This window comes from Solanum stenotomum, chromosome 1, assembly GCF_019186545.1.
Source record: "Solanum stenotomum isolate F172 chromosome 1, ASM1918654v1, whole genome shotgun sequence".
NCBI lineage: Eukaryota > Viridiplantae > Streptophyta > Magnoliopsida > Solanales > Solanaceae > Solanum > Solanum stenotomum.
Window position 1 is genome coordinate 98,211,452 of NC_064282.1, and position 25,798 is coordinate 98,237,249.

The following is a 25,798-nucleotide window of genomic DNA, read 5'->3' on the forward strand; positions in this document are numbered from 1 at the left end:
GATAAGAAATAAGTGTAATGTGTGTAATTTTTCTTGTAAGAATATGGCAGGTGGGTGGATTGAAGTTGAAGAATGATCTCTAATGGTGAAAGAGAGAAGATTGACGAATAAGAGGCATGCTTGGTGTCAATAGTGAGGGACCCACCATTAAATCTAACCTCTCTTTTTATTTTTATGGTTAGTTTTAGGAATAAAGACTAAAATGATTATTTTTTTTATATACATGAAGGACTATTTTGATAAGGTGATATATATGAAGGACCAAAATAATTCAACTCTTATACGTTAAGGACCATTTTGATCATTTTCTCTTATAAGTTGTATAAATAGGTATTGTTACAATCAATTTGTTCAAAGATTGTTCAACTCCAAAGTTGATTATACTTTTTTGGGGTGCGATTTTTTCCCGGACCCTTGATGGACATAATATGCTTTGTGCATCGAGCTATTCTTTTTTTATCTCGTCACCTTAACTTATAAAAGTATATTTATTATATTATTTAGTTCTCATATTATAATTCATAGGCTTATATAACTAACCCCTTAAACTTGTCAGGATATTTTGTTTAAATACTCGAACTAAGATGTGTTTCAATTGAACATCTCAACTCCTAATAAAGTGTTCTAATTAGACATTTTTCAATTCAAATTTTGAGTTGTATATTAGATAGTTAAGTTAACCACATAAAATATATCATTTTCTTTAATTATTTTCATTCTCCTCGATAAGCTGTAAAACCTCAAGCATTTTTTTTTCTAAAATATTCAATCTATCTAGCCATTAGCAACTAAACGAATATTGATATTTCCATCTTCAACTTCAACAATTGAAATTTCCTGATTCTTTCTCCAATCTTATGTATACTCGTAATTCCATATTGTTTTGTATTAACATCGATATTAAAGTTTCATCAATCTTATATGAAATTCAAAGAAATTAATTGAATTATCGACATTTAGATAATTTGATATCAATTAAATGAATTCATTAATATAAATATGTTTTCTCAATTCGATGTATACGCGTAATGGCATAGTAATGCGTATCAACATCAGTGTTGAATCGTTATTTATCTAATAATGAAATTCAAAGAAATTGATGAAAGTATCGAGTTTATGACTGGTAGTTTAGTCTTACTTGGGTAAATGGGCCTTATATGGGCTTTCAAGCCCATTTACTATATCCCAATAAATTTCAGCCCATCATTTAATACTAAAACCCTACCCTAAACCCTTCGTCCCAAAAAATCTCTCAATTTTTTCGAATTCTTCCAATTGTTTGTAAGTTTCTTCTCTCTCTGTTAATCTCCATTGTTTTTCATTGATGTAATTTGGAAAACTGAAATCACATATATATGTTTTTGTTTTTTTTTTTTGGTGTTTTTTAGTGCTAATTTGGCTGTTATTTGCTTGTTTTGTGATGATTTCTGAGACACAGATTAATCTGTGCAAATTTGGTGTGAGAAATCGAAAAAAAAATTCTTCATTTTTGAATGCAATAATGCTTATGAATATTGTTTTCTCAGTTTTTTCAGCGTTTTTTATCGGTTTATTTCGTCAGTTTTGGATGTGTTTGAATATTTCCTTGTGATTTTTACTGTTTATATTAGCATTTTCATTTATTTTTTGCTATTTTCAAAGTGATTGAGCATTTTCATGTAGTTTTCAGTATTTTTAATGATATTAAGCTTGCTCATATAGTTTTTGCAGTTTTCTCAGCATTTTTATCAACTTAGTCTTATGTTTGATGCCAACCTGCCTCCTTTATTTGAGCTTGTGTCTGGTAATTTGAGCTAGTTAGTCAGTAAATCTAATATTATGTTTTCACCCTTCTTATCAGAAAGTGTGATTGTGTATGATGGTTGCGGATGAAATGGCTATGATGAACCCAGAGAATGAGGATTTCGATCCAGAAACAGAGTCGGAATCGGAAGATGAAGAAGGAGATCAGCAAGTCGTAAAGCTGGCTGAACCTTCAAAAACTGCTGTATATAACAGGGATGGTTTGCTTGAAAGGCTGGCTGATATCAGTTGGCCTGATGATTTGGATTGGACTCACAGGCTTAGCATCAACAGGGAGGACCAAGAAGAGGTGGATGTGAACGATGATTTGGCGAGGGAGCACTCGTTTTACACGCAGGGGTTGGAGGGTATACGCCAAGCGTACGTCAACTTTCAGTCAATCGGTGAACCATTTCTGAGGCCCTCTGATTATTATGCGGAAATGGTGAAGTCAGACACTCACATGGAGAAAGTTAAGGGCCGACTCTTGGCTGAGAAGAGGAGGATTGAGGAGTCCGAGGAGAGGAGGAAGGCCAGAGATAACAAGAAACTTGCCAAGGATGTACAAGCACAGAAGATGAAAGAAAGAACTAAGCAGAAGAAGCAAGAGATTGAGTCTGTTAAAAAGTGGAGGAAGCAGAGGCAACAAAGCGGCTTTGATAAAGAAGATGCTGGCGGTCTAGATTTGGCATTTAATGGAGGAAATGCTGATAAACCCTATCAGAGATCAAATAAGAAGAGACCTGGTGTATCTCCCGGAGATCGTTCAGGTGGGAAAGCAACATTTGGTGGGAAAGGGAAGGGGTTTGACAAAAAGAGGAAAAGCAGGGAATTCAAGGATTCCAAGTTTGGATTTGGTGGGAGAAAAGGTTTGAAGAAGCAGAACACTGCTGACACTACCAACGATTTCGGAGGATTCCACAAAGGTGATCGTTCTGCAAAAAACAACAAGCGCGTTAAGAGATAGTTCTGGTTATCACTTACTACTTTTTGTTGTACTAGACCAAAGTTATTCCTTTGTTATGCGGATGAAATAGTACTTAATTGAGAGCTATTGTTATTCATTTCAAGATTCAGTTTTTTGTTCTTGTGCTATTGTTAAATATACTGTTTTCTTTCTGCGTGAAATGGTTTGTTAGTTTGATTTTGTAATAATGAAGGTTTGAATGTTGTAGATTTTGCTTCCTATGTGTTTGAGGAAAGTGGAAAGTGGAAAGTGGAAAAGTTCAGTTTTGAGGTTTTGTATTTCTCTTTCTTAGTAAAAATGTGACATGGGTTTTTGATATCTAAGGTTTCTTTGGTAATGGGTAGTTTGTTGTTGTCAATATTTTTCTTCCTTTTTTCGTTGTTTGTAAAATCAAGATTCATTTTTTTCCCTTTGTTCTTGTGCTATTCAGCTTTGACTTACTAAGGACATGACTTTTGATAAGAGAGTATGGAGGTAGTGGATTAGGGTAGAAGATTAGTAGGTAGTTGAACTTTGACTTGCTTTACAGTTGGGTTAGGCTTGGTGGGAGTCTGGGAGCACAGTAGTATAGGGTTATATGTGCAGTTTCTTGCTTCTGATATTTGTTACCATTTGTGTTTCTGTTACCGCATTATTTCGCTGTTGTTTTGTTTCTTTTTTCTGAATGCTCTGTAGTGCTTTCTTTTCTGCCATATTCCCTTTTTTCACTAGTACTTTGATTTGCTGCACTTGATCTAAGGATGTTTTGGAAGCAACCTCTCTATCTCCACCAGGTTGGGGAAGGTCTTCTTACACTCTACCCTCCCTCCCCAGATTACACGGGGTATGTTGTTATTGTTCTTGTGCTATTCCAAAATATGTTCTTTCCTTTCTGTGTGAAATGATTTGGGGGTTTGGTATGGAAAATGGAAGTTTTAATGTTGTGGATTTTGTTTCATTTATGTTTGAGGAGAGTGGGAAGTTCAGTTGGTGATATTACAATCTGTTTGATGGGGATTAGTTGATGGATGACACAGATTATCTTAATACCCGCATCTGTTCATGAAGAGTTGTTTTCTATGTTAACTTTAGGGATAAACAAACAAAACAGAAAAAGAACAATGTATGCACACTAGATTTATAGCATGTTTGGCCAAGCTTTTGGGAAGCCAAAAGTTTTTTTTTAAGAGATTATTTTAGAGAGTTGAGATATTTAACCAAGCTTTTAGGTAAAGTTAAGTGTTTCCCTGGAAGAAGCACTTTTGGTACCTTCGTCAAGCACAAATTGTTGCTCCTATATTGACAAAAGTGCTTTTCAAATTAATTCCCCAAACACAAACAGTTAATCTTCCAAAGTACTTGGCCATACATGCTATAACACTGGCATTAGGGTGTTCACATTTTTAAATGTTTGTTTTGAGTTTTATGTCTGTTTAGGAGCATCTTCTGAAGTTAGGGTTTTTATAGCAGTTATAGTAGAAAATCAGGGGTCATAGTATTCTGTAATTAGTTATGTGCATACTATGTATTCAAACATCATCATCATTGTAAGCTCATGTATATTAGCTGGTTCATTGGTTCCAGTATTTTGAGTAGGAAAAAAAGGAGCTAGTGATTCTGTAAATGAAGATAGCACTAAACAGGTGCAAAGGAAAACCAAATGGCGCCCTGATCTCACACAGGATACTACTGTCAGAAAAGCAAGAACTTTGACATATCAGGTGCTTTAGATTGCTATGCAATATATACCTATTTACATTTTCTCTTCTTTTTTAAGCTTTGTCTTGAAATTGAGAAATATATTGAAAGTAATACTTTATTAAAAGAATATTTAGTTTCTAGTATTTTTTTTAATTTTTTTTTTTTACGTTTCTTGATAATTTCTTGCATCAGAAAGAAATGACCTTTGTATTCTTCATCAGAAGAAAACAATCTAACATTAGTTCCAAACTCAACATTGTAGGGACGTGTTGAGATTACACAATTTTTTTTGTGTTTTATGTTTTGTGATCCTTAATATTGAATCTATGCATGTGTTTCTCATATAGATACAGAGAATCATAACAGGGCATGCCTTTCTTTAAGAAATCCACAACATGGACAAGGGCACTCCAAAACAGTCGTTAAAAAATTGTTTTACCATGTTAGGTTATGTGTAACTGCACATTTACATGCATATATATGCAATATGTATACATATTATGTTACATTGATCAAACAGCTGAAAATAAAGTATGTTGCTCGTATTCTTCAAAAATGCTGACAGGTGCATGGCAAATCCTTCAAAAGTAGTGCATTTTTGGAGGACTTGACATGGGTGCGGCAACATTTTAGGGGAATTCGAGCAACATAGAAATAAACCGTAATTACATTCACATATATTTGTGCGACATGAGAATCATTCTAGACATTTCTTGAAGAACATCATAACTCTATCAACCCCCCCCACCCCCCCCACCCCCAAAAAAAAATGTTTTTTAATGCATTTATGGCCTCAATTATATTGATGGAGTCTGGCTTGATGGGTCATTAATAGTTTCCCTTTGTCCATTGGGTCCTAAAAGGCGGTGTAATTCTGTGTGAATGGCTTTTGTTAATTTCCTACTCCAGGTCACTAAGTGATATTGCTGCGTTACAAATTTTGCACAGAGTCGTGTGGATCAAATAACACAACTACTGAGTCCCAGGAGTTTGGAGGGAGAAGGCAGCAAAAACTCATTATTAGCCTCTCCTGCTAAAGATCACGAGTCTTCAGATCATCAACCTAATGATGAGGTAAATCAACTCATTAAGATTTTTTAGTTGCAAATTTTGCATGGGTTAGCTTCTTATGCTGACGTCTTCTGTGGATGTAGAATGTGAGATCACTGGAACTCGAAAGACGGGAAATCATTGGTATGTTGTGATTAATCATTGATCCCTCGAGTGACTGACTTTTACTCTTCCATTATCAAATACACCATACATCTTGTCTGTTTTTATTCATGTCCAGGGGAGATTCTAAAACTGAATCCCAGTTATAAGCCACCTGCTGGTTATAAGCCTGTACCAAAGGAGGCAAAAATTCCAGTACCTGTGAGTTTAACCCAGTTTTCTGGCACTTTGTGCTCCTTCTCTTTTTTTCTTGTTCCAATAGTTCTCCCATTGGGTTCTGTGAGTTGATTCTTAAAATTTTAGAATTCTTATCAACTGGAACAAGATTAAGGATCATCTGTATTGTATTGGATTACACTTCTCCTCGGCTTAAAATTACTACTCTATTAACTACATTTACATTCTTATAAGACTTGAATATGTGTTGATATCAATGAGAATGATGGCCTTCCCTTGCAAAACAAGTTAGACAAACTATGGATTAACGGGAGACTTATGGAGAAAATTGTTATTAGTTGTCCTCCTCCTCTCAGCAATCCTTGCTTCCACAACAAAAATGAACATGTTTAGATATGAAATGGTAGATGTGCACTTATTCAATGTCATGTCTTTTAATATACTAATTCTGACTGCCACGAGCTAGTTATTTCTTAATTCATGTTTTAAGGGTTTTAATTAGTTGATTTAGTTATATACCATGTTTTACTGTTTAAGAGGGAAATTTAGCTCAAGTTAGTACAGGGTATTCACCTGGCTAAGCATCTCATGTGCTCGTGTATTTCAAACTGTAGCCTGTAACCGGTATCCAGATAGCATAGAACAATTGTGATATATTCCTAAAATGTTACCTATAAATGATTTCATTTTTTGATTCATCTTTAAGTGACTCCTGCGAGTTCTTCAATGTAAATCATGCAGATTGAACTGTCTGACCTCTTATTTGGCATTATTATTGGCACAATTCTTTGTGCTTTTTAAGGTCAATCTATATGACACAAACTTAAAACTGTGGAACATATAGTAATTAATAGCTGTGACTTTTTTTTTTTTTGCTTTCCCACCCGGTGTCCGGAGCCCACATTGGAGCTCCGACATTATTTTATTACTGACTTTGTTGTCGTGTATATTTATATTCAGTGTGTCATCTAATTGTACAATTGCTGATGACCAATACTGTGGTTCTAGCTTTGCATTCTTGGTATTTTTCAAACCTGTTTTGAATGCTTTTCTCGAGCCGAAGGTCTTATCCGAAAGTTTCTCTACCTTTCCAAGGTAGGGGTAAGGTCTGCGTACACTCCACCCTCCCCATGCCTTATTTATGGGATCACGCTGGGTATGTTGTGTAGACTAGGCTGGAGACACCTATAAACTGTAGTTTGTATGCAATCTATGTTCTACTTGCTCCTAGTATTAGATTATCATGTCTGGATTGTCAAGTCTCCTGCATGAGCTGCAACGACATATACCTATTGTTCACCTTGATTTCTTGAAAATTGACGTGTGTTTTAATCTGTCCCCAGGTAGAAGTTACTTCTGGTGAAAATGACTCTGGTGCTTTTGAGGAAATGCATGTCCAAGTATCAGCTGAGACATATGAAAAGGTTGATGCTGCAGTTGCTTTAATTGAACTTCTGGTTACCCCAGCTTCAGTAAGTACACAGTAGTATGGTGTTTTACATGGTGTTACTGTGAATACCAATGCAGCAATTCAGTTTTTTTTTTTTTTTTTTTGTGTGCGCGTCATAAAGTTAAGTGTTCCATTTGGTTCTCAGATGACTCCTGCGCCACAACCACAAAAGCGTCAGGTGATGGAGAAACTATTTCCGTTGAAGCAACACCTGGCCTGACTCCTCCTCCTGTAGTAGATCAAGGGATGGCTCAACCAGGTTTTGGAGCACAACCTGCTCAACTTCAAAGTCATTTTCAGCCATACAAGGGCAATGGTTTCCTGGACCTACATCTCAGAATACAAACTCCGGGATTTCTTCAGCATCCCTGGTCAGCAACACTCAACAAGTATCACCGTCATCTACCAACCTGTCAAATACATCCTCGCCCTTTGGTCCACCACATGGTATGCAAGATGGTTTTGGTTCAGTTCCTCAAAACCCTTTCGTTCACTCTAGCCCACAGGCACCACTAATGCAGCAGCCATATATGCCTTCCGCTCATTTTGGACAAATTGGTGGACTTAGACATCCTATACCATCTTTAGGGTCTACACCACCTCAATCCAATATGACTCCGCCTCATCTACGACCAGCAATAGACCATCCAAATCCCCCACCTGTCATTCAAGGATTTCAAAGACCCCAATTAAGCAATCAGATTAGTCAGCCAGGACCACCTATGTCACTTGACTTTGCTCGAGGACCTGCTGGCCCTCTCCCTCAATTTAGGCATCCAACATTTTCAAATCAGGGTATAGCTTCACCTACTGGCCCTCAAATGCAACCTATGAACTTTAGGCCAGCTCCAAATCATGTAGGTTCTTTTCCTCCTAGAGTAAACTCCATGCCTCTTCAGCAAAATAATCCAAATGCAAAGCTTTCGACCGCAGAACTTTGAGGCTCCCAACAATGCCTTCTTCCGTCATGGTAGGCCTGCCTCTTGCTCCTCTGGATCACATCATATGACCCCTTCTCTTCCACGTCTGTCCCGCGACATCCTCATCCTGGTGGTAATCCAGCAATGGCAGAAAAACAAGAGAATGATCTGAATATGAAGACTTGATTGCCTCTGTTAGAGTTAAATGATTGAAACTACAGACCTTCGTGTTGATTCCCCCCAACCTCCTCCCCACACCCCACACCCCACCCACACTAAAGCCTTGAAGAAAAATTCAATGCTGTCCATGCATCAGTTATAATGCTTAATATGCAATTTTTCTTATTGGGGGTCATAGAGACAGTAACCAACCCCTTCAATTCTCCTTGTATTGCAGAAAATGCTTTCTGATAAATTACTGGAAAAACAATGTATTTAGGATATTTTATGTTAGATACTTTGTCACGATATTTTGTTTAGATACTCGAACTAAGACGTGTTTCAATTGAACACTTCAACTCCTAATATCTAAATTAGACATTTTTTTCAATTCAAATTTTGAGTTGTATATTAGATAGTTAAGTTAACTAGATACAATTAATCACTTTCTTTATATTTTCATTCTCCTCAATAAGTTGTAAAACCTTAAGTATTTTTTTCTTGAGGTTGATACGTTTAATTAAAGGAGATAATGTATTTTGTGTAATTAACGTAACTACTTTAATAGACGAATGCAAATACGTGTAAAAGTTCTTTTTCAAGTTTTGATTTAAAAACGTCTAATTGAAACACTTTATTAGGAGTTGATATGTTTAATTGGAACATAGCCAGAATCAAGGGGTCTTTCTATAGAAACCTCCACGAACTATCGCCGTTTATTGATGGTTTTTTCGTTTCTCACGACTACTCTTTCCACACCTCCAAATATTTGGTGCCAAATTGTCGCCCATTTCTTTATTTCTTTGATAATATATCTAACTATTTTTGTGGCATCGATTGTACAAAATCGTGAAGAGGCCTAGACGAGTGGAATGAGAGAAATTGGCTTTCCATCCCTGGTCGGTATACACGTATGTCCACACCCCTCTAACTTACTTGACGAGGAATCATTGCTTAGTTCAAATGTCTAAATCCTAATAAGTTACCAGGTTAACTATGTGTTAAGCCTAATTCATATTTAACTTATTCACCAATCAAACGAACGTTTTTTTTTTTTGGGAATTAAACTTGAGTCTCTATGAAGTGAAAGTAGATGAATTTGATCAAATTTTAACATGGGCCATAATGGGCTTCATTAACAAAATTGGGCCTCAAACTTCTTCTCACCTTCTAGGCCCATTTAGGTCTTCCTTTTCGTTATAAGTTTATAACTACTATAATTACAAAACCCTAACCCTAAGGAGAAGACCAGCGATTGCTCTCGAACTCGCCGTACACTCTTTGCCGTCTTCTCGAAGGTATATGATTATTTTTTTTTTTCATTTTTGAATGCAATTAAGCTTAAGAATATAGTTTTCGCAGTTTTTTCTGCGTTTTTATCAGTTTGTTTCGTCATTTTTGGATGTGTTTGAATGTTTCCATGTGATTTTTACTCTCTAGTAGCATTTTCGTTTATTTTTCGCCATTTCAAATTGATTGAGCATTTTCATGTAGTTTTCACCATTTTTAATCATATTAAGCTCGCTCATATAGTTTTCGTAGTTTTCTCAGCATTTTTATAAGTTTTTTTCGTCATTTTTATGTGCGTTTGAACATTTCCATGTAATTTTCACCATTTTGAATGCGATAGAGCTCGCTCATATTGTTTTCACAATTTTCTCAGCATTTTTATCAGTTTATTATGCCATTTTTAGGAGCCTTGGGGAATTTTCATGTAATTTCACTATGTTGAATGCAATTAAGCTTCGTCATATCGTTTTCACAATTTTCTCAGCATTTTTATCAGTTTGTTTCGTCATTTTTAGGTGCATTTGAACATTTTCATGTAATTTTCACCATTTTGAATGCAATTGAGCTTAGTTATACTGTTTTCACAGTTTTCTTGGCATTTTCATTTGCTTACTTTGTCATCTTAGGGTTTGTTTGAACATTTATATGCAATTTTCACCATTTTAAAAGTGATTGAACTTACTCATATTGTCTTCGTAGTTTTCTCAGCATTTTTATCAGTTTATTTAGTAACGTTTGGGTGTGTTTGAACATTTCCATGTGATTTTAATCGTCCATTAGCAGTTTTGTGCTTTTCCATGTGGCTTTCCCCATTTTTGAATGTTATTAAGCTTTCTCATGTAGTTTTCAGCATTTTTATCAGTTTATTTCATCATTGGGTGTGTTTGAACATTTCCATGTGATTTTCACATTTATTAGTATTTTCATTTATGTTTTTACATTTTCAAAGTGATCGAGCATTTTCATGTTTTTTTTCTGTTATGATTAGTTAATCAATATGTCGTACGGAGAAGTTGCTTGCACCTACGCTGCCTTGATCCTCCATGATGAGGACATTCCAATCACCGTAAGATTCTCTTGCCCTAATTATTCTAATCCTAGTGTTTTTTATTGTGATTTTGTTCTAGTGTGTAATATTTTCAAATCCTATTGGGTTTTTTTCGATTGTGGTTTTGGTGTAATATTTCTAATCCAGTTTTTTCATGTGTTCTAATATTTTGATTGTGTTTGATGTGTAATATTTTCTAATTACAGGGCTTCATCGTTGCATATATTGAATCTGTTTGTGTTTGATGTGTTAATAGGCTGAGAAAATTTCAACTTTAGTCAAAGCAGCTAATGTGACAGTGGAGCCATACTGGCCTCTATTGTTTGCTAAGCTTGCTGAGAAGAAAAACCTTGGTGATCTCATCATGAATGTCGGTGCTGGTGGTGGTGGTGGTGCAGTCGCTGTTGCTGCCCCCACTGGTGGTGGTGCCGCAGCTGCTGCCCCTGCTGCTGAGGAAAAGAAGGTGAGAAGAAATGTTTCTTACTCTACTTCTATAACAATGAAAGGGAAAAATTGTTATTAAAAAATGTGATTTTGATGAGCATATCCTGAAATCTTTTTAGAGTCATGTTTTTGGATATCATTTACTCTTAATGAGAACAAAATGGATAAATAATTTTACAAAAAATGGTGAAGAGTTAAGCCCCCAAGGTCTAGCTCGAGTGGCAAAAGGTGGAGGATTTGTGGCTTAGGTCGCAGGTTCAAGCCCCACACCATGCAAAGCGAAGCCCGGTATTTAAATGGAGAAGGGTAGAGGGGCGGGCCCATTATCCACCGAGTTTAGAAGGCTGTGATTGGTCCAAAGGGTGTGACAATCCAAAGGGTTGGTCACAGACGGATTTCTCGGTTATCAAAAAAAAATAATTTTAAAATGGTGAAGAGTTAAAAGTTTTGGCAAAGATGTTAGTGATGTAAGATGATTTTGAATACATGGTTGAATCTTTTGATGATGAATTGTGTATTCCTAAGATATGTTTGGATGTTGAATTTATTATTAAGGTGTTACGATTTGGGGTCAATATAAGAAAGTAATTATGATTATTCGGTGGAATCTCCTTAATTGGGAGTTCTTGAATTATGTTAGATTGTTTGTAGGATCTCCTCAATCATGAAGTTTATAAATGTTTTTCAAGTTTAATCTTTTTACTTTGAGCGGGTGAGAGCAGAGTCGTATGCAGGCTTAGGTTATGTGTTTGGTAGCTGAGTAGTTTCTGACCCAACCTTGTATGTTTGCTTAACAGTTATTTTACATAATCACAAATTAGATTTAGAACCCTTTTATTTCTACTTGAGGTAGTATAATTCAAATCCTCAATGTGCTTTGTGGTGAGAGCGGAGGGAGAGTAACAATGACATGTGATTCAGTCAGTTTGATTGGAGGGAGAGTAACGATGACATGTGATTCAGTCTGTTTGATTAGAAGTAGTTCATTGTCATTGCAAACCTCTTTAACTTTTGTTTGCTTTTGTTGCAATGACGAACAGGAAGAGCCCAAGGAAGAAAGTGATGACGATATGGGATTCAGTCTGTTTGATTAGGAGCTACTCCCAGTACGATTTTTTGTTCTTTTTTAAAAGTTTGATTAGACTTGGTTATAGCACCCTTGTTAAGGAGATTTTGATCTGCTTGTCACTGTTGAATGTAACCTTGACATAATTATGGTTTATGAACATCAGTTATGTTACTTGTTACCGACTCCAATTATGTCGTTTTATGGTTTGGATGATCTGTTAAACTTTCATAACGAGGACAATCCCGATCATACCAATCCAGTAGCTCTCCCTATAGTCGACATGGAGACTATGGTATGTGATTGGGAATGAGTTCGTTCATGGCATTACCAGAAGCTGAAGTTTTTGTTTTATTTCTATCTTATGGTGCTCGATATTTTTGACAGCACTATTACACGTTTGGATGGACTTCTCTACTGTTTGATCTCTAGTTATTGTGACCTAAGTTGCTCGGACTCTCCAAAAATGTTGCTTTACTTGTGTCGGATCCTGTAAAATTGCAATGCTCTTGAAGGATCTGACACACCCGATGACATTTTTGAGGAATCCGAGCAACATAGATTGGGACACCCCATACTCTACGGGGTATCGACTTCTCTACAAGTTGATCTAAATTGTTGATTTCTGTTGCCACTGAACCTTTTAGCATCTGTGTGTGTCCAGAGAACATGTTATATGACGTGATTGAACTTGATTTACTGCATAGCGGTAGCAGATGAATGTAAGAAAAGCTTCATACATCATTTGTTAGTATATATATATGTGTATATATATATATATATATATATATATATATGTGTGTATATATATATTGAATGATCGATGAACTAGATGAGTACATTCAATAAATGTCTTATCGGAAACAGCCTCCCTAACTTTACCAACGTAGTTGTAAGGTTTGTGTATACCTCGTTTATTGGATTACATTAGGTTGTTGTACATTTGATGAACTTTGCCATCCTGTTATGAGGTTTACCTCTTATGGTTATTTATTATTTTCTTTTGAATTTGGATCGATTCAAAGATTGAATCAATAAATAAGTCATCATCTAACCTATAAGTTTATACATATAAAAATGAAATTGGACGGTTGAAACTAAAAGTAATAATAGGTATTTTCATTTGGTTATTTATGTTCTTTTATAGTGGCATTATCATTGTTTGTCTATATTATAAGATTAGACAAATGAAAATGTCAAACAACTAATAATGAGAAAAAAGTGCCATTATCATGAACTAAAGCTTGATTTTAATTATTTATTTTTCTCAACCAATCAATATTCTCGAAATGGCATGTACTTGGTTTTTCGAAATAAGATTTAATAATAAAATATTGATCCAGCTTTAATATTTAAATAAATAAACAAGAAAACACTAAAATAGATACAGGGTGTGTTTGGTTTGGAGGAAAAAATATTTAAAAAAAAAAACGAAATCAAGAGATTTAAGTCTAATTAGTCCAAGGGAGTAAGTAATCAACCTTCATTAAACAAATTCGTGTTTGAGCTCAATAACTTCTTCGGTTTATTTTTTAATTTTTTCATATTCGATTTAGTAAAAAAATAATACATTTTTCCTAGAAAAGCATACTCTTTAAACATAAAATAGTAAATAACTTTTTGGTGAAAATTGAAAAGTATTTTTTTTTCATATTAATTCTATTTTTCACTTCACCTTCGTAGAATACAATGATAAGGTGAAATTTGAAAAAAAAAATAAAAAATCAGGCATTAATTAAAACTTTTCAAACTTGTAATAAAGGGTAAAAAGACAAAAAGGGTAAAAAGACAAAAACATTATTGCATCTAGGAGAAAGTAGGTAGAATTCACTACTCACTTATTTACTTGTCAGATCATAATAAGAAACAAAAACTTTTTTATATTTTTCCTTTTTAATATTAGGGTTCAATGTCCATATTGAAATTTAGCTATATTTTTTTAAATAACTTTTATTAATAAACTTGATTGGATTTGAGAGATATTCTTATCTTAAATGAAATAAGTGGATTAAAATAGACAAAATTCTAATAAATGAATAGTTTGGTCGTATGTTTTTTCTATAACATAATTTATTAGTTGAATTGTAGCTATAAAACTATTTTCTAGAATAAAATAAAGATAGAGGTTGTATTTTATAAGTATTTACATTTCAGTCTATAATATCGATATTAATATATGTTATTTCATATATAAAATTACAATAAAATTCAATTTTATTGATTTGTTCAGGTGAATCTGAATTAGTCTTATGTCTTATAGTTTGAGTTATTATATTTTTATTTTATTTTTTAATCTAAATTTTGATATCAAAATCAAATCAATGAAAAGGAAAAAATAGATTTAGACTTGTTCAAAACAGAGACCATTTGGAATTTGAGTTCTATAAGTAATAATGAGGATTTAGAATATCACATTTGAATAATCAAAAGGAGATTCAACAATAGAAAGAAAAATCAATTCTTTGACATTCTTTCCTTATTCAAACAGAATGAAAAGAGATAGAATCAGGTCGATTTTCAAAATATATTTCTACATATTTTTTAATGTTTCGACTTTTATATAGCTTATTTAAAATAAGGTTAAAATTAAATAGTGAAATGAAATAGCATATTTGTGAAAATCATTTCATTTTTATAATAACTCGATATTCAAAATTTAATGATTCGATTAATTTTAAATTATGTAAAATCTATTATAAATTAAATGATTCAGTATTAAGATTTTCATTTCAAAGCTAGAATCCATGAGGATAAAAAGAGTAGCTTCACGTCCATTAAAAAAATTAATCATAGATTGTGATGAAATGATCGAAATATCTCTACCATTAAATAAATACCCCAAAATTAATCAAGAGCGATGCAATATGAAAGTATCATAGTACAAAAGTACTCTCCCCGTTCAATAATAATTGTTTAGTGTACTATTTTGAGATGTCCAACAATACTTGTCTACTTTATAAAATTAATGGATAATTTTTCATAATTCCTAATTTACCCTTATAATTAATTATAGTCATTATTTCCCTATTATATTTTTTAAGACATTATATTTATTATATTTAAAAAATAATACAATAAAATTACTCTTTTATTTATAATTTCTTAAGAAGCACGCAAAGTTAACAAATATTACTAAACAGAAGGAGTAATACTAACAATCAATGCTATAAAATTTAAAGTAAGTAAACAAAATTTCGTACTCAATACCATAAATACGTATCAAATTCTATAAATAAGATTCTAATGTACAAAATTATTTGTGTCATCATTTAATTCCTAACTACTTTTGTCTTTTAATACAAATATGTTTATTAAAAAATCTTTTCAGAAGATTTATCTAGCCTTTATCTAACTATTTATCAACACCAAGCAATATAACAATAAATTTCATTATTTATGTAAAAATAAAAAATATATTAAAAAAAAAAAAAAGAAACTTTGCACAAGGAGCTATAATATGTCAATGGGGTTTTAACAAAATTGAAAAAAAATATTATTGAAAAAAAAATATTATGGAGGGAGAAGAAATCAAGAATGAAGTGAAAACTCCATTGTTGGATGGGTGGAAGCTTAGTTATAGTGGACGGCGGAACTCAGTTACAACTCTAAGGGGTGATTTCTTAGCAAGATTGCCTGAAAAAGTGAAGTCTTGTGTTGATGTTGATGTTGAGTCTTCATCATCAAACATTGATAATACCAAGAGTTCTAGCTTGTCTAAAGGTACCCCCACCCCACCCCACCCACCCCCTCAAAAAAAGGAGAAAAGGGGTTCTTGTTTTCTAGTTTTTTGGTGCATTTTGGTTTTCAAGATTCAATTTTTGGTAACTTATGGAGTCGTTTGATGGTTTTTGGTTTTCAAGATTCAATTTTTACTAACTTATGGAGTTGTTTGATGCTGTTTGGTTTTCATGATTCAATTTTTTGCTGATTTATGTAGTTTGATGCTTTTTTGCTTTTCAGAATTCAACTGTTACTAACTTGAGGAGTTGCTTGGTCCTTTTTGGTTTTCAAGATTCAATTTTTTGCTGATTTATGTAGTTGTTTGATGCTTTTTTTCTTTTAAGGATTCAACTGTTACTAACTTAAGGAGTTGTTTGATGCTTTTTGCTTTTCAAAAGTCAATTTTTTGCTGACTTGTGTAGTTGTTTGATGCTTTTTTGCTTCTCAGGATTCAACTGTTACTAACTTGAGGAGTTGTTTGGTGCTTTTTAGCTTTTCAAGATTTAATTTTTTGCTGACTTGTGTAGTTGTTTGATGCTTTTTGTTTTTCAAGATTCAATTTTTACTAACTTAAGTAGTGAAAGTGATCCATGTGAAGCACATTTAACCTTTGATTGATTGACATGTGTTTTTAGTCCTACATTATGTAGGAAGTAATGTTACATTTGGAAGAAAAATTAAGGTATCTCTGTTCTATTTTGTTTGGTACTTTTTGCTTTTCAAGATTCAATTTCTACTAACTTAAAGGAGTTGTTTGGTGCTTTTTTGCTTTCCAAGATTCAATTTTTTGTTGACTTGTGTAGTTGTTTGATGCTTTTTTGCTTTTCAGGATTCAATTTTTTGCTAAGTTAAGGATTTGTTTGGTGGTTTTTGCTTTTTCAAGATTCAATTGTTTACTAACTTAAGTAGTGATAGTGAAAGTAATCCTTGTGATAATCTTTGATTGATTGGCATGTGTTTCTAATTCTACATTCTGTAGGAAGTAATGTTATATTTGGAAGGGAAAAAATCTTCTTTCTGTTCTATTTTGTTTTGTGCTTTTTTCTTTTCAAGATTCAATTTTTACTTACTTGCGGAGTTGTTTGATGCGTTTTTGCTTTTCAAGATTCAATTGTTTACTAACTTAAGTAGTGATAGTGCAAGTTCTCCTTGTGATATCTGGCGAAGCACATTTAACCTTTGATTGTTTGACATGTGTTTTTAGGCCTACATTATGTAGGAAGTAATGTTACATTTGGAAGAAAAGAAAGGTCTTTCTTTCTGTTCTATTATGTTTGGTCCTTTTTGCTTTTTAAGATTCAATTTTTACTTGAGGAGTTGTTTGACGCTTTTTTGCTTTTCAAGATTCAACTTTTTGCTAACTTAAAGGAGTTGTTTGGTCCTTTTCAAGATTCAATTGTTTACTAACTTAAGTAGTGAAAGTGATCCTTGTGATATCTAACGAGGCACATTTAACTTTTGATTGATTGAAATATGTGTTTTTTATTCCTTTTATGTTGGAAGGTAGGTTAGATTTGGGAAACGAAGGTCCTTCCATTCTAATTTGTTTGGTGCATTTTGCTTTTCAAGATTCAATTTACTATCTTAAGGAGTTAAAATGAACTAGATAATAGCATTGTTGGTCCCTCGATTATTGGTAAATTCTGATTTTGATCCTTGTGATATCCGACGAAGCACAATTTTTACGTTTAATTGATTGAAATATGTGCTTTTAGTCCTTTATGTAGGAATTAAAGTTAGATTTGAACAAGAAACATCATTCTGTTCTAATTTGTTTGATGCTTTGTGCTTTTCAAGATTCAATTTTTTTTCAACTTCTAGAGGTACATTGAACTAGATTATTTCATTTTGGAAGTAAAATTTAGATACTTTTGGTGTGACAATGACACAATTTGAGCTTAAATGGAATAGTGAGGATTCATATACCAAACCCGAACTTATTTGGGATTGAGGCGTAGTTAAATTTAGATATTAAAAAGTTGCAGTAAAAAATTGTAAGTTGCAATTGTCCTTGTATCAAAGTGGTGAAAGAATACAATCGTAGAATGTTAGTGAACGTTGCTTTGTTTAGGTAGAGTTCTAAACTTTCTCGTGACAGAAGGATTAGTTTTTTTCCTTTCTTCTTCATGTCATTTTTTGGATATATGAAGCAGTATACATGTATTATGTATATATGTATGTGTATCTGTTGTATTGAACTTGTTGTCGTAGCTTCTAATTCAAGCACATTTCAAATTAGAGACGGATCTAGGATTTGAACTTGACGGGTTCAAATTCATTATTCTACCACTTCCATCAAATATACTGGGTTCATAATTTATTATTTGTACATATTTAGCGGATCTTTTAAACACATATACATAGCCTAAGCGATATATGTAGTAGCATAAGGTATACATGTGTTCTATATGCGAAGGAGGGTCCTTTTTGTTTCATCGTCTTTTGTTTTTCTTGGTTGCAAATTTTGTATAAAAGGCTTTTCTGGTCCTAACAGTTTGTGGTAATAGCTGAGTGTGCATTTTAATAATCCATGTCTTGTTATGACATTCATATAAACGATTCGTGACACATAGTATCGATATATAGCTAATTGATTGGTTGATTAGTGAAGATGATTTCACGAACCCTTAGAGCTCATAAACCACAGAGGTGTGCAGAGGGATAAATGAAATCCTTCCATACTATATAAGAGATCTAGCCTAGTCATTAGTGTGGCTAAATCGCAGTGTTGTTTACCAGTTTTTGAGATGCAATTTTGTGAAAGATGATAATCTTAGGATACAAATGGTGTTTGGTTCAATTGTGTTTTAAGGACTCTCAAAACCCGTAGTTGTACTTGTTTATACCTCTCTTTCCCTTCCTGTCTCTGTCTCAACCATGGGCACAGAGGGTCGGATATGGGGATTATAAGGCTTGAAGAGAGGTTAGATTATCAATAACCAAAGACGGATCCAAGATTTGAAGTTTATGAATTTCTACAACAACCTCAAGTTATTATACATCAATAAATGAGTTCATAGTCAAATACTTATAGATATTTAGTGGATTTCTTAATACATATATAGGGTCTGAACAAAAGTTTTTGGGTTCACATGACCAAGCTAGTAGTAAACTTAAACCCCAGTTTCACTCTTTTTGTTTTATTATTCATTACCTTTTTTTCATTATTGAGGTTTTTTTTGTACCACAGGAGAAAAGGATTACTATGAAAAACAATTTGAGACCTTGAAGTCATTTGAAGAAGTTGATTCCATTGTGGCATCTAGTTTCACTGATGATGAAGGTCTTGACGAACAATCTCAAGATGAGAGGGCAATGCAGATCTCCAATTATGCAAACGTTTTATTACTAGCTCTTAAGGTAACAACGATTACATGCTCGGTTGAACTCATGATCCGAGAATGAGAAAACTCTTAACTTGCATATCTGACCTCTCATATCTTATATATGAATCGACCGTTTTCTTTTGTGGTTGCATATGCTTCTGTCATTACGAATTGACAGTCAATGAATCTAGGATAGTGTGAGTATATAATTTCAGTAATGTATCTCAAATTTTTAGTCGATAAAGTATGTTGTTACTTCAAATTCTCCAAGATTGATATAACATAGATCATATTAGAAAGCCATGTACTTGTGAAATTAGAGCGAATGCATTTCTTCGGCAAAAACACTAGGTGATTTCTTCCATCTAAGTCTTGGTGGACAGAGTTATCCAGTACTGTAGCAAGTATCCCGTGGAATTAATCGAGATTTGTGCAAGCTGGCACGGACACTACAGTTAGAAAAAAGAAGTAGAGCTATTCTGGCATCTTTTTGAAATTGTTTTGACTAAGATGGTGATTATGCAGTTTCATATAATGGCTCTAGTAACACATCTTGCACCTTGGAGATCAATGCCAGTAGCAATGGCGTTTTATACGTTTTTCTATAATTACAGTAGTAACTATCTTTTCGTCTTGCAGATCTATGCCACAGTGACAAGTGGTTCCCTAGCTATTGCTGCATCTACATTGGATTCGTTACTTGATCTCATGGCTGGTGGCATACTGTGGCTCAGTCATCTGTCAATGAAAAATATCAACATCTACAAATATCCTATAGGGAAGTTGCGAGTGCAGCCAGTAGGGATCATTATCTTTGCTGCTGTTATGGCTACACTTGGTAGGTGATCAATCTCCTTTGACACGCTAACCATTTCTTTCTATTTTCATTATAATCTGTTGAGTCGTTATGGCTCACGTTTCTTCCTTTTTAGGCTTTCAGGTGTTTATTCAGGCTGTAGAACAACTCGTTAAAAATGAATCTCCTGATAAAATGACCTCGGATCAGCTTTTCTGGTTATATACTATCATGATAACGGCCACAGTGGTAAAACTTGCCCTTTGGCTATACTGCAGAAGCTCAGGAAACAACATTGTCCGTGCCTACGCAAAGGTGTGTACAGTATCTTCACGTTCTATTTTTGGCATCGTTATCCTGAATCGTCTAGGCTCCTAACTTGAAGATGCTTTCGACAGGATCATTATTTTGACGTGGTTACTAATGTAGTCGGACTGGTAGCAGCTATACTTGGCGATAAATTCTACTGGTGGATTGATCCTGTTGGTGCCATTATTCTTGCACTTTATACCATCACCAACTGGTCAGGAACTGTTTTAGAAAACGCAGGTATCGTCTCATTCCTGCAGAACTTTAATTTTCATCGATAGCCTCATTGAAAAACTGAGTGTTCTACTAAAAGATTTTGTTATGCTCGAGTGAGCTCCAACTGTGTAGAATTCTATTACATAATGTACCGAAGAATTCTCTGATGTTTGATTCCATACTGAACGACGTTCTTCATGTAGTGTCGCTGGTGGGACAGTCAGCCCCACCCGAATACTTGCAAAAGTTAACGTATCTTGTTATAAGACACCCTCAAGTGAAGCGTATTGATACAGTTCGAGCCTACACATTTGGTGTCTTGTACTTTGTAGAGGTCAGTCTTCCGAAAAATCATCTATAATAGCGTGAATGATTCATCTGTCGATGATTTTGACACTCGTTTGGTTATTGTAACGTAGGTTGATATTGAACTCCCGGAAGATTTGCCTTTGAAAGAAGCACATGCTATCGGAGAAACTCTACAAATAAAGCTCGAGAAACTCCCTGAAGTTGAACGAGCATTCGTTCATCTCGATTTTGAATGTGAACACAAACCAGAGCACTCTGTTCTCAGCAGGCTGCCAAACACTGAACCTTAGGCTCATGGTTACGTTATGCCCGGATAACGGAGGAGGGTTGTTATTACTTTCGACGATTCGGGGTTTTGTTGTTTTTTTTACAAACATTTTAACTATATAAATGTGTATATTCATATGATCCAGCATAAGGGATTGTTGAAAGAGAGGATATAAAGAACTTGGATTTATTTTCAGGTGATAGGTGCTTGTGTCATTTATCGTCGATGTTGCTCAGACTCTTAAAAAATGATGTCATACTCATGTCGGATTCCTCGAAAATGTGTACACTTCTAAAAGATCCGACAAGACTCTTCAAAAATGATGTTATACTCATGTCGGATTCCTCGAAAATGTGTACACTTTTGAAAGATCTGACATATATCTGGCTAGTTTTTTGAAGAATTTGAGCAAAATAAGGTTGAAAGAAATTTTTGGGAGATCCTTTTGTGAATGGTAATTGTGTCATTTTCATCTATATTGTTCAGACTCTCCAAAAAAAATGATACTGTATTCGTGACGGATTACCTAAAAATTTGCACTTGTGAAAGATTTGGCACTAACGATATTTTTGAAGGATTCGAAACATAAAGTTGTAAGGCTTATCCCTTTTGAAAATTTTGAAAGGTGAATGTCCTTAAAAAAAAAAAGAGTTGAAATCCTTTTGAAACATTGTTCATAGAGATAGAAAGTCGATTCAAATCTCGTCATGATTGGTTCCACCTCTATTAATTCTAATCCAAATCTCGTTTTGATTGGTTCCACCTCTATTAATTTCAATTCCGTTTTTATTAGTTCCACCTCTTTTCTCGTCTTGATTGGTTCCACCTCTATTAATTCCAATCTCGTTTTGATTAGTTCCACCTCTTTGCAAGATGATAATACAGTAATCGTGAAACACAAATGTTATTTATAGTTATCAACATTGTCTAATCCTTTTGTTTTTGTTTCTCGTGTTCGATGCCTATTTAAAATTCTATTACTTTAAATTTGTATGGAAAATTTCCGAAAAAGCACTTTTTTATTACCATTCTGAAAAAAAGACATAATTTATTTTTATTTTTATTTTGATTTGGTTGTTTTATTGTGGCAAACTCATGTTTTGATTTATTTTGTCTTTTAAGTTAATGAATTATAATTTCAGAATATTTATTATGTGTGCCAGTTAATCATTTGTGTATTCGGTGTTTTTCAAATGTATACTCAAAAAATAGGTAATGTTGGTATGCGATTGATATCGACTAAAAAAATTAAGTCAAATCTTAGTATGAAATTGGTATACATTTGGTATCCAACTGACCTGAATGTAAAGCAAGTGTTTGGGAAGTTGGCCGACCCTTTGGTTTATCATAAGAAGAAATCTCGAAGATCATCAAGGCCTGCCATATTAATGGGATCTCTGGTCCCAGTGGTAAAATTGAAAAAAAAAACATATAATTGAGATTTCAACTGAAATAGCCAACGTAAAACTAGTTAATATTGTATCCAATTTGTATAAATTTAGTATCGAATTGATATCCCATTGAAAAATCAACATGCAGTTGAGATTCCAACCAAATTAGACAACCTGTTAATGTTGTATTCAATTGGTATCAATTTGGTATTGAACAAATATCCCACTTGAAAATGAAAAAAACAAAAATGTAACTGATATTTCAACCAAATTAGACAATATGAAACAAGTTAACATTGTATCCAATTTATATACACTTGGTATCAAACTTGAAATTTTAGAACAAAGACAAAAAATAAAAATGTACGAAATTGATATCCAAAGGGTATAAATCTGGGAAGAATAAATTTGATTGTAAATCAATGCATATTATATATTGTTGTTAGAAATTATAGCAAAAGAAATATACATCACCCAAAAATCAAAACATGTAATTAAAAATCTAAACTGCAATAATTAATACAAGTTCTATATTTTCCTCTCTCTTCAATTTATATTTCGTATTTAAGTGTGATTTTTTTTTAATCATATTTAGATTAAAACTTAGGAACTCCTTATTAAAGATTTTATGATCTCATATTATCTATCAACAAATTTCAGAATTAAATATACTTAGTTCACCCACAAAATAATATTTTAGATATAGAAAAACACAACAAAAATGAGTTCAAAATTTCAATAAAACGATTTTTTTTCTCAAAAAATCAAATTTTAGATTAATTAAAATAAAAACGAAATCAAATTTTCAAAATATAGAATTCTTAATTCTAACAAAATCAGATTAAAATAAAATAAAAAACAATATCAAAGTTTAAAATAAAAAAACATCAAGAAAAGCAAAAAAGATAGATTAAAGTGAGAGAAAATTACATGTTACAATATACGGTGATAAATTTTTTTTTTTTTTTAAATAAAGTCCCCAATAGTCATTAATAAATAAAAAATATTTGAATAGTAATCAATATTTATCTTGAGAATAATAAAATAATCAAAATAAAAATCAACTAATTAGAAAAATATCAAGGGAAAGATTTATCTTGTCAATTATAAATTACTATATTTATGAAAAATATATTTTGAGAGTAACGTGAGGGTGGGGTGTGGGTTGGTATATGATAAGTTAAAAAATCCCTTAACTTGTGTAATAAATAATTACAAATTGATTCTCTCTCATTAATATTATTTCTCTTGCCTATTAATTATATAACATTATATAATATATATTAGTTAATAATATATAATTAATTAATTTATAAATTAAAATTAATATGTTAACATTGTAATTAAAATGTTATAAGTAGTAATATAAAAAAAGTAGATCTAAAAGTTGTAATATTAACCCTTAAATAGATGTGTGGTGTGATTTTTCCTATACAATAATACTTAATATGATATTTTTATCCAAAAACGATCTCAAGCACATGTGAATCACGTATAAACACGAAATTCTTCATGCACCAAATTAATCTTTACTAATTTTTATTAGTATATAAATGAATCTTCAAGATCATGCATAAACACGAAATACTTCGTCCATCGAATTAAATTACATTTATGTTTCATCCCTTCTTCATGTATTAGTTGTATACAAACCATGCATCAAGAAAAGGAAAGAAATAAATACTCAAAAGAAACTCCAATTCTACATTTCACCTTTAATGATTCCTTCCTCTTATACGAAAGAAAAAGAGCAACATACTAATTACATTCTCACAGGAGCCGAAAAAAATATAAAATATATGTAAATCTTATTTCTATCTTTTATAAATGAGAATATTTCTGATAGATCTTGATTAGATTCTAGAAGTAGAAGTGAGTCTAGCAAATGTATTATACTCCACATATATATAAACTTTATTTCTATTTTTATAAAATAAAGAGATTATTTCTGATAAATTCTCTATTAAATTCTAGAAGTGAGTCTAACTGGCAAAGGTGTAGCTAGTGGACCACTATTAGTAGCAACAACTTTTTTCTTTTCTTTTTCTTCAACTTCTTGTTTTTGGTTCATCTTCTCATTAACTCCTTCATCCTTAACCTGAAATTAAAACATAGTAAAAGCTCAGAAAAAAATTATCTAAAAGATAACTACAAGTAATCAATTGTTAATGATTGAATTGGAAACTCTTTAGCCACTATAATTATGCCATTCAAATCACTTGCACGCATTTCTATTAATTTTGACAATAAATATCAAGTTTGTCTACTAAAGCTAGGACATGACAAATGTAAAATAAATCATATCGTACTATTATTTCTGCTGAAATTTGAATTTGAATAAATTTGATAATTATATATAAAAAGAAAAGGACTTTACCTTTGAATTATTCACTTTTAGTGCATATTTTGGTGAGTACAATTCCATTTGACCTCCTTCTTCATTTGGCTTTTTTTGGTAAGTATTATTATTAACTTTTAGGGCATATTTTGGTGAATATAATTTCAATTGACCTTCTTCTTCATCTTTTGATGTTGATTTTGTAATATCCCCTTTGTAGGTTTTGGTATTTGTCATCTTGACAAATTGAATGAAATATCCAAAATAATTGCAAAAAAGGATGTATATAATAAACTAAAATGGGATTTTTATTCATTTATTTAGTTTTATGTCCTTTATTATTGATAAATTGTTTTGGGGAAGTGTGCAATATGCTGAACATGGAACTCTTTGGTCATTATTTGCTATGTGTCTATTGTTTTTGTTTGCCATTTGTACATATGTGGCACTTTTGTTGCCATTTTTTTTTTGGTATAGTACTAGAAACATTTTGTTAAATAAGGTGTTTCAATTCTTTGAGATAAATAATATTTTCTCACCGTTTCAATTTATTTGTCTTATTTTAATTTGACATAAAAATTTTTAAAAAAAACCTTTCAAACTTTATGGCCATAAATTAAAAATATATCAAATATATTAAATTGTCTTTTAATTTTGTACTCTTAAATATGTCCTAAAAGAAAAAATAGAATCAAAGAATTGTTAAAAGAAGGGATGAAAACATTTTTTATGGAGATCAGCAAACATTTAGCCTATATTAGGTAGTATAGCTACAATTCAAGAAAATTACAATTCGTGGCTACAGTTTTTCTAATTCTTGATATTCGTCTGATTTGTATAATTCATGTTATTTGTATAAATTCAGAATTTGTATAATTTGATTCATGATTGTATAAATTCAAAATTTTGTATATGCTTACCCCAGCTATTTGTATATGATTTGTGAAAAATTCATAAGAAATTAACCTG

At 32.6% G+C, this 25,798-nt stretch overlaps 3 protein-coding genes and 1 pseudogene across 4 annotated transcripts; all 4 read left to right on the forward strand.

Annotated features, from left to right (window-relative positions):
• Nucleotides 1–1,189: 1,189 nt before the first annotated feature.
• On the forward strand, nt 1,190–2,985 carry LOC125853431 (probable rRNA-processing protein EBP2 homolog). The gene is made up of 2 exons (XM_049533119.1): nt 1,190–1,281; nt 1,841–2,985. The coding sequence occupies exon 2, from the start codon at nt 1,856–1,858 to the stop codon at nt 2,747–2,749; it is 894 nt and encodes a 297-aa protein (XP_049389076.1). The 5' UTR covers nt 1,190–1,281; nt 1,841–1,855; the 3' UTR covers nt 2,750–2,985.
• Nucleotides 2,986–3,629: 644 nt separating this feature from the next.
• LOC125860187 (branchpoint-bridging protein-like) lies at nt 3,630–8,358 on the forward strand (annotated as a pseudogene).
• Nucleotides 8,359–9,525: 1,167 nt separating this feature from the next.
• Nucleotides 9,526–12,333, forward strand: LOC125853442 (60S acidic ribosomal protein P1-like). 2 transcript variants are annotated; one of them, XM_049533134.1, is made up of 4 exons: nt 9,526–9,606; nt 10,587–10,664; nt 10,903–11,109; nt 12,131–12,333. In XM_049533134.1, the coding sequence occupies exons 2-4, from the start codon at nt 10,596–10,598 to the stop codon at nt 12,182–12,184; spliced, it is 330 nt and encodes a 109-aa protein (XP_049389091.1). In that variant the 5' UTR covers nt 9,526–9,606; nt 10,587–10,595; the 3' UTR covers nt 12,185–12,333. The 2 variants fall into 2 exon arrangements, with proteins under 2 accessions (XP_049389091.1, XP_049389092.1); XM_049533135.1 differs by having other exon boundaries at nt 9,552–9,605; nt 10,581–10,664.
• Nucleotides 12,334–15,627: 3,294 nt separating this feature from the next.
• Nucleotides 15,628–21,295, forward strand: LOC125853423 (metal tolerance protein 4-like). Its single transcript, XM_049533107.1, has 7 exons — nt 15,628–15,876; nt 19,067–19,236; nt 19,842–20,040; nt 20,135–20,313; nt 20,397–20,547; nt 20,727–20,857; nt 20,943–21,295. The coding sequence occupies exons 1-7, from the start codon at nt 15,669–15,671 to the stop codon at nt 21,120–21,122; spliced, it is 1,218 nt and encodes a 405-aa protein (XP_049389064.1). The 5' UTR covers nt 15,628–15,668; the 3' UTR covers nt 21,123–21,295.
• The last annotated feature ends 4,503 nt before the right edge of the window (nt 21,296–25,798 follow it).